Here is an 8,841-nt window from a genome sequence, read left to right on the forward strand (position 1 = left end):
GCGTTTGCGTCTCACAAAGCAATTACAAGAGAATAGCAGGAGAGCGATGATAGAAATCACATCTTCTCTGAAGTTGCTCTCCAATCCAACACATGAATAATTCCTCCTAGGCATTGCTGGGAAAGCAGTATTAAAACACCCATATAAACAAGAATTACTGGAAAAAAACAGACGAGGCATGCTTCATCGCTCTGTCAGAGCCAAGCACAACTAAATTTATACAAAGTGGGCAGAGAAGCTTGAAGGGGCAAAGACATTTGTTAGTGCTCTGTGTGAGATGAGCTCACAAGGAACGCGTGCTTGATCTTGGCAGCTTTTTGATGTCTTACTCCTAAAGCATCAGCTTTAGTCTCGGTTTCCATGGCAGATACTTTTCTGAGCTTGTATCTTCCCCAGATATTGCTAATTTATGCTGTCAGCCACATCTCTGCAAATACCTGCAGAGTGATTCCATGTGCAGTGGGAGTGGTGAAAACAAGGCGCACGTGAACCTGCCTCAGCTCTTGTTTTTTGACCAGGGGACAAAAAAAAGGATTTGTTTTCTTCAGCCCACAACATCTTGGCTGATCTCCTGGCACTGAATTTTACCCCAGGTACCCTGACACTGTGTTATCTGTCCTGTCCTTTGAGCGTTTCATCCAAGCACGTGTTTTGGGCAGATTTACCCCCTTTCTGAGCAGGAAGGGTTGGGCAGCACATGTGGCACTGCTTCCTTCTGCTCCCCCACCACATTTCATGCTAGCACAGTCTATAAACCATGAGATCTCTTCCAGGCAGCCACACCAAAACTGTTCTGTTTTCAGGGTGGATTTATCAGCCCTGCAAATGTTGAACAAGCAGCTGACGAATTGGCCTCACCAATTCGTGGCAAGGTGAGAGGCTGCACGTCTGCCTGGTGGGAGAAGAGTCCCAGGGACTTGCAAAGCTGTTGTTTACACTCTGAAGCACAGAACATCCAGCACAATACAAAAGGAATTGTGGAAAACTTGTAAAAAGTAACTCACACAGTGACAGAACCACAGGAAGCGATGGCACGTGCGGAGAGAGCTCGTGCCAGAGCAAAGTCCTGGCAGCACTGAGGAAACCCATGTCCTGGCAGGAAATGGGCATGCAGGGTTCAGGGCTGGTTCAGGCTGTGCCCAGCAGCACCAAGTCCCAAGTCCCAGGTAGGAAAGTGGGCAGACACTGAAATGAGGCCACTCCCTGTCCTAAGGAAAGAAGCCTGGCAAGTTCTGGCCAGCTGGAATTGATCTGAGCCTGGCTGGAGCTGGGTTTGCCAGTTATTCTGGGGCTCAGGAGCAACCTGCCCTGCTATATCTATACATCTATATATCTATATATCTATATATCTATATATCTATATATCTATATATCTATATATCTATATATCTATATATCTATATATCTATATATCTATATATCTATATATCTATATATCTATACATCTGTATATCTATATATCTATATGTCTATATATCTATATATCTGTACATCTATATGTCTATATACCTATATATCTATACATTTATACATCTATATGTCTATATATATCTATATATCTATATATCTATGTATCTATATATTTATATATCTATATCTCTATATCTATATATCTATACATCATCTATGTATCTATATATCTATATATCTATATATAATATATCTATATCTCTGTATCTCTATATCTCTATATCTGTATATCTATATCTATATATATATCTATACATCATCTATACATCTACACATATCTATATCTATATCTATATATCTATATCTATAGCATCCATATCTATCTGTTACATCTCTCAGGTATCACAGGATATTCTGAGCCTCAGTTTCTCAAGGCCCCATGCCAGTTCACCTGGTGACCAACAAGTCACAGGTAATCCCCTTCTCCATTCTGAGCCAGCACAAACATCTACACAAAACCTTCAGGTGTGCTCAGCTCCTCACTGCTCCTGCTGAGTGCCAGAGAGGCACAGACATATCTCCTGTGTGTGGCTCAGACACGTCCCTTCCCTCCACCCAGAGGAGCTGAAGTTTTAAAGGGAATGTGGAATAAAAAGCAGCTGGGTGATGTTTCCTTGGATCTGTTTTCACTGTGGTCAGAGGTAATTTCCACAGCTCTCCGGTAAAAAAGGGAAACCCCTGGTCTGAGTGGGATGGGGGCAGAGGCTGTTTCTGGAGCCTTTCAGCCAGGATGAGTAACAGGGTCAGTAGCCACAGCAAACAAACCTCTAGTTTACCAAACAGAGCCTCTGCAGCATCCGGCTGCTTTAAAACATTAACCAAAATACACTTATCTCTGGCTCCTGGCCTTAAGTGACTTTTGAACCCACAGCTATTCTGGGCCAGGCTGGATTGTGCTCAGCCCAGGTGTGTGAGGCCAGCAGGAGCCCTGGTGGGCAGAGCAGCCCCTGGCTGGCAGCTGTGCCCTGCCCACAGTGCCCCTCGAGTGAGAAGGGACCCAAAGGGACATTGGGTGCAGCTCCCTGCTCCTCACAGGAGCCAAAACTGACCTGTATGACTAAGGGAGAGTCCTCCCAGCCCAAGGGCTTGTCATTGACCAAGGGTGGTATGGAAAGCCTTGTGGAGCAGAGGTGAGTTTTCTTTCCAGCACTAATGAGCACGAAATTTAAGCAAAAGGACACTGGAGGCAGGAGCAGGGCAGCAAACTGAGTTTTCCTGCTCCCCCTGAGAGCATTGCCATGCACAGCTGAGGGTGTAACACCCAGGGAAGTAACCTCAGAGGATTTTATGGATCACCTGCCTTTGGGACAACATTGTCAGTCAGAAACTGCAGCTCTGTGTGCACTAAAGATGAGTTACATCTGCTGGAAGCAGCAGAAAGGAACCCATGCCCAGACAGGAGCAGGTTTGCAGTGCTGGCAGTGGAGACAGAGCCAAGTTCTTGGCTGTTTACACAGGCTCCAGCCTCTTGCTGGCATTGCAGCACTTCTCACCTGGAGTTTTACTCATTTATGATATGATCCATTGTGCACACAGTGCTTTTCACATGCAGCAAGGGCAGCAGCGGAGTTTGGGCTGTGCTGGCTCAGTCCCACAGCCTGTTCTGTGATGGGTCAAAACCCCCAACAATTCAAGAAGAAGATTTCCAGAAGCCTGTTCTGTGGTGGGTCAAGAACCCCAACACTTCCAGAAGAAGAACATTTCCAGAAGCCTGTTCTGTGATGGACAAAACCCCCCAATATTTCCAGAAGAATAACATTTCAAGAAGTCTGTTCTATGATGGGTCAAAACCCCCCAACACTTCCAGAAGAAGAACATTTCCAGAAGCCTGTTCTGTGATGGACAAAACCCCCCAATATTTCCAGAAGAATAACATTTCAAGAAGCCTGTTCTACGATGGGTCAAAACCCCCCAACACTTCCAGAAGAAGAACATTTCCAGAAGCCTGTTCTGTGATGGGTCAAACCCCCCCAATATTTCCAGAAGATTTCCAGAAGCCTGTTCTGTAGTGGGTCAAAACCCCCCATATTTCCAGAAGAAGAAGAAGATTTCCAGCAGCAGAGAGGGCTTTTCATCCCGTCTGCAAGACAGCAAAGTTGGCAACTTAAATGTTAAACTTTGCCTGCGACTGTTGGCTGTTGACATCATCGTGATCTCAGCGCTGTAACCGGAGCCCTCCGGCTTTTCCTCCAGCCTGCCTTTAAATACCACTCCTGCAGGCAGCAGAGCAGCAGGACAGAGCCGGCAGAGCTTCCATGAGAGCAAAGACGAGCTCCAGCACTGCAGCCATGTCCACATCCCTGCGGGTGAGCCCCTCGCTCCATGGGTACCGCTTCGACACCGCGCTGCGCAAGAAAGCCGCGGCCAACATCTTCGAGAGCATCAACGAGGCGTCCCTGCAGAAACTCTTCAGAAACTCCGGCGACAAGAAGGCGGAGGAGAGAGCCAAGATAATCCTCTCCACCGACCAGGACATGGAGGAAAAAACCAGGGCGCTGATGGCGCTAAAGCAGAGGAGGAAAGACAAGCTGCTGCAGTTCCTGACGTTTCGGAAATACTCCATCAAAGTTCACTGAGCTGGCTGGCGGAGGGAGCAGGAATGGAGAACTTTGTGACGGGACTGTTTGAGGGCTCCTAGCACGCTCAGCATGCTCGGTGGGCCTGGGGAGCTGACAGTCCATGCAGGGGCTTCAGCTCTACTGGAAAACATGAGCCAACAGCAGCATCCCTGCGGGCAGCAGCATCGGTGCCCATGGCAGCACTAGTGTGACCAGCAGGACCAGTGCCCACAGCACACCAGTGTGGACAGCAGGACCAGTGCCCATGGCACATTGGTGTGGCCAGCAGCCTGATCAGTGCCCACAGCAGCATCTGTGTCCATGGCACACTGGTGTGGCCAGCAGGACCAGTGCCCGTGGCACACTGGTGTGGACAGCAACATCGGTGCCCATGGCACATTGATGTGGACAGCAGCCTGATCAGTGCCCAGGGCACATTGGTGTGGACAGCAGCATCGGTGCCCACAGCAGCACTGGTGTGACCAGCAGGACCAGGGCCCATGGCACATTGGCGTGGACAGCAGCATCAGTGCCCACAGCAGCACTGGTGTGGCCAGCAGGACCAGTGCCCATGGCACATTGGCGTGGCCAGCAGCATCAGTGCCCACAGCAGCACTGGTGTGACCAGCAGGACCAGTGCCCATGGCACATCATTGTGGCCAGCAGCTGTGGTGTGACCAGCAGTATCTGTGCCCACAGCACCTCTGGTGTGGCCAGCAGGACCAGTGCCCACAGCACATCCCTGTGGCCAGCAGCCTGGTGGCCAGAGGCTCTCAGAGAGAGAGCAGCTCCCAGCTGGGGCAGATTTGCTCCTCTGGGCAGCCATGGGACTGAGCTGGGGGGAAACCCCACACCCAGGACCTCCTGATGGACTTGGTGCTCCCAGACTTTGTGCTCTTCAGCCTGAGCCCTTCTGCTGTGGTGGTGGGGGGCTCTGGAGACCTCCCAGCTGCTGGTCAGGGTCAGAATCTGTGAAATGCCCCCAAGGCAGCGTGGTGCAGTGAGTTCAGCCGTCCGGGAATGCATTAACTCTGCACAGCTGTGCCTTTCCTTGCCAAGCTCTGTGTGTGCAGGAAAAGTCGTTTGCACAGAAGCAATAATAATGACAGATTTCCCTGAATTTACTGTGAAGTTCCTTAATATTATGTTCACTTACCACTAACACTAAAAATCTAAATATAATAACTACAGTTCTTCTCTGTGTAGGTGACAGCCACTATTAGATGAGTACTTACTTCATGGCAATATTTTATAACAATGTTAATATTATATTGGCTATAATTTATTGCATACAGCGATGTGAAAACTAATAAATTATGAAGTAAATCTAAATTACCTTGTCTGAAATGCTCAGTTCTCCTGGAGTGGTGGGGTTAGACTTTTTTTTTGTCATTTCATAGAGGCCTGGTTTAGGAGCAGACTACCTGCAGCTCTCCCTGATTCCCCAGATATGGCTTTGGCAGCCCATCCTCAGGATGTGGAGCAGCCCCTGGCTCCCCCATCCCACCTGCCAGCACCAGCTTGGCCCACAATTGCCATGGCAACCATGTAATTTGCCTCACCAAATTTATCTCTAATCAACTCCAGCGTCAGTTTCCCCTCTGTAATAAAGCAGAATAACATCTTCTGCATTGTGGAAAGGTGTAGAAAATGATGCTTCAGGAGCATGGCTCATCAGCCTTTGGCATTTCTGCAGAGCAGAGAAAACCTAGGCTTTGCTCCTCATCACCCAAAGAAACAGCAATAAGTTACAAAGCTTTGGCAGCAGAACTGGGCTGTTTTTCTGCAGGTTGTGCTGTACTATCATGATAGACGATGCTGAAAGTACTTAAAAATAGCAAAGACTGGTTATTTATAAGTCTGTCCTCTAATAACCTGATGGTTTAGATAAAAACATTCCCATGACTCTGCTTAGAGCAACAAAGATAAAGCAGCTTGCAAGAGCAATAGCCCAGCTACAGGTTGTTTTTTTTTTTGCCTACAGTAACAACTCCAAATTGCCAATAAGTCAGGGAGACTGGAAATAATCTTTTAAGTCACCTAATGGAACGGGCAGTTATAATTATTTATGAGTCGAGTGGGATGCACGGTGATTTCCCCTCCCAGCAAGACCAGTGCTGGATTTGGCAGAGCTTTGTCACTCTCTGGGCCTCTAAATCCAAACCCAGGGCCAATATTGGATTTGTCAGAGCTTTGTCACTCTCTGTACTCCCAAAACCAAACCCAGCCAGAGCCAACGCTGGATTTGGGAGAGCTTTGTCACTCTCTGGGCCCCAAAACCAAACTCAGTGCTGGATTTGGCAGAGCTTTGTCACTCACTGGGCTCCCAAAATCAAACCCAGCCATGGCCAATGCAAAATTTGGGAGAACCTTGAGCCTTTCTAGGCCCCCACAACCAAACCAGGCCAATGCTGGATTTGGGAGAGCCTTGTCACTCTCTGGACCCCAAAACCAAACCAAACCAGGCCAATGCTGGATTTGGGAGAGCCTTGTCACCCTTTGGGTCCCCAAAGCCAAACCCAGCTCCCCTTTGCTACCGACGCCCTGGGTAGCATTTGCCACCAGCCTTTCCTTGAAAGAAGGAGAAAAATCTGGCAGACGCCAAGCTTGTGGCAGACTGAAATCCACACCCTCTGAACTGGTTGCTGCTGGCACGTCCTGGGATTGCCCAGACAGTCCTGCTCACAAGATTTGCATAACATGATTCATAACATCCACTGACTTGGGGATTTTATAGTCCCTCTTGTCTCATTACTTGGAAATCATTAGCCTGAGTGGTATCCCTGATAAATAAAGGCCACTTATTAAGAAGTTATGTGTTTATTGGATATTTAGAGTGAAGAAAGGCACTTTTCCTTGGTTGTAGCCTGTCTGCTGCTTTGGCAGGTTTGCGCTCCAGGAATGTGCCTTACTCAAAAGGCTCAACAAAACCTGCAATGAATTCTCATGGAACATGAGCCAAAAAGAGTTTGAGGTACAAATGTCCAACCATCCCAGGGCCCTTGCCCACACTGCAAGAATTAGCAGTTCTCGCTAGTTTAACCTCCCCTGGGCAGGTAAGAAGGGTTTAACTTCATTTTTAGAATCACAGCATAATGTTTTGGTTGAAACTGTATTGCACATGGGGATACCAGAGATTAATTGGGGTTTGAGAGGTGTGGGAGTCTCAGAATCTCTGCTGCTCACTGTGACCCTGAGATGTGTTAGAAAATCTCTTTTCCTAGCCCAGCAGTTGAAGAAGGAGTCAGAACTCTTTTATTCTCATTCTCAAGGTTGTTTATTGTTTTTTATCTATAAAATTCTTTCTCTGACCTGCCGAGGTCTGTGCAGCAGGTCAAACAGAGGCACTCTGATACCCTCAGGGTGGTGTTGTATTTTATACTGAAAACTACGTGTACATTATTTACAATTACTTCCCAATACCTAATCACCTATGTTAGACAGTGAGCCTCTCCTCTAAACCAATTTAAAAATGCCAACATCACCCAGAAGATTGAGGCCAAGAAGAAGAAGGAAAAGGACAAGGCACGCCCAAATTCCTCCATCTTGGGACCTCAAACCCCATTCTAAAAACTCCAAAAATCTATTTTTCACCCCATGATAAATTCACTATCATTCTACTTAAACTTTCCTGGCTTGTAAATCCTCATATAAGCTTGGCAATTTTTTCCATGGGTCAAAATCAAAGGCACAGGGGTCTTGGGCTTTGTGCCAAGGTGTCTGAGCAAACAGTTCACATTTAAAGCATTCTCAATCCAGTAAATGTATGGAAGAAACCATTTTAATGTTAATTACTCATTCTTGCAGTTTGATTCAAATAAATAAATTGAGAATAGACGTCTCCAAATATGTTGGGAGATTCCTTAATTGTTCGGTGAACTCCTGCATGCGCAGTACAATATATACTATATATTATAGCTTATATAATATATAGTATATATAGTATATATATACTATATAGTATATATAGTATATATACTATATATACTATATATACTATATATACTATATATTATAGCTTATTATAGCTATACTATAGTTATAGTATATCTAACAATATATACTATAATATAGCCAATTACAAACAACTAGACAGCTGAAGAACACTAGTTTTTGAATTCTAATTTAAATACAGAAGGGAAAGAAGCATGAGACTTTTTTGAGTGTGGATTGGTCGAGTGGTATGTTAAGTTTCAACTTTTTTGCTCGTAAAAATACACTTTGACAAGCTGAAACAGCCTTTCAGAGGCAGCCAGAGGGATGCCCTGGGTTCTGGGAGGATGGCAGAGATTAGTTTGGGTTTGGGAGGTGTGGGAGGGCAGGTCAGGGCGGTGCTGTCGCTGTCACTGTCACCAGCCCTTCCTGAGCTCCCGGCGCCTGCAGGGCCAGGAGCAGAGCCCATTGTCAGCCTCCAGCACAACAAACAGAGGAAAAGGCTGTTCGAGGAATTTCCTCCCTGCAGGAGCCGGGCGTTTCCATTAATTCTTCTCCATGAGTCAGGCTGGCTGTACTGGGTGTCCCCTGGCCCAGCGTCCTGAGGAACGTGTGGAGGAACAGCTAATTTTATCCAGCTGGTCTAGCAGCCGTGCTGGGAGGGTGCTGCTGGTTCCCCACTAGCACTGATGGTGGGGAGAAGCCACAGAAAGGCAGGACACAAACTAAGGAGAAGACTTTTGGCAAAACCTCTGGCTTAACACACTGGGGAAGGTGGGGAGCAACTCAAGGTGCTGTATTGGGTTTGCAGGCAATGCCAAGGAGGAGAGAGAGAATGATGCATCTGACTCCATCTTATCTGAAAGCTAATTAATTACTT

The 8,841-nt window shown here is 46.8% G+C and overlaps 1 protein-coding gene across 1 annotated transcript; it reads left to right on the forward strand.

The window, feature by feature from the left end:
• Positions 1 to 3,677: 3,677 nt before the first annotated feature.
• On the forward strand, positions 3,678 to 5,360 carry TCIM (transcriptional and immune response regulator). The gene has a single exon (XM_063175269.1). The coding sequence runs from the start codon at positions 3,726 to 3,728 to the stop codon at positions 4,044 to 4,046; it is 321 nt and encodes a 106-aa protein (XP_063031339.1). The 5' UTR covers positions 3,678 to 3,725; the 3' UTR covers positions 4,047 to 5,360.
• The last annotated feature ends 3,481 nt before the right edge of the window (positions 5,361 to 8,841 follow it).

This window comes from Melospiza melodia, chromosome 23 (assembly GCF_035770615.1).
Source record: "Melospiza melodia melodia isolate bMelMel2 chromosome 23, bMelMel2.pri, whole genome shotgun sequence".
Taxonomy (NCBI): domain Eukaryota; kingdom Metazoa; phylum Chordata; class Aves; order Passeriformes; family Passerellidae; genus Melospiza; species Melospiza melodia.

Coding starts and splice junctions, on each gene's coding strand:
- TCIM (XM_063175269.1), top strand. CDS start 3,726: ATGAGAGCAAAGACGAGCTCCAGCACTGCAGCCATGTCCACATCCCTG.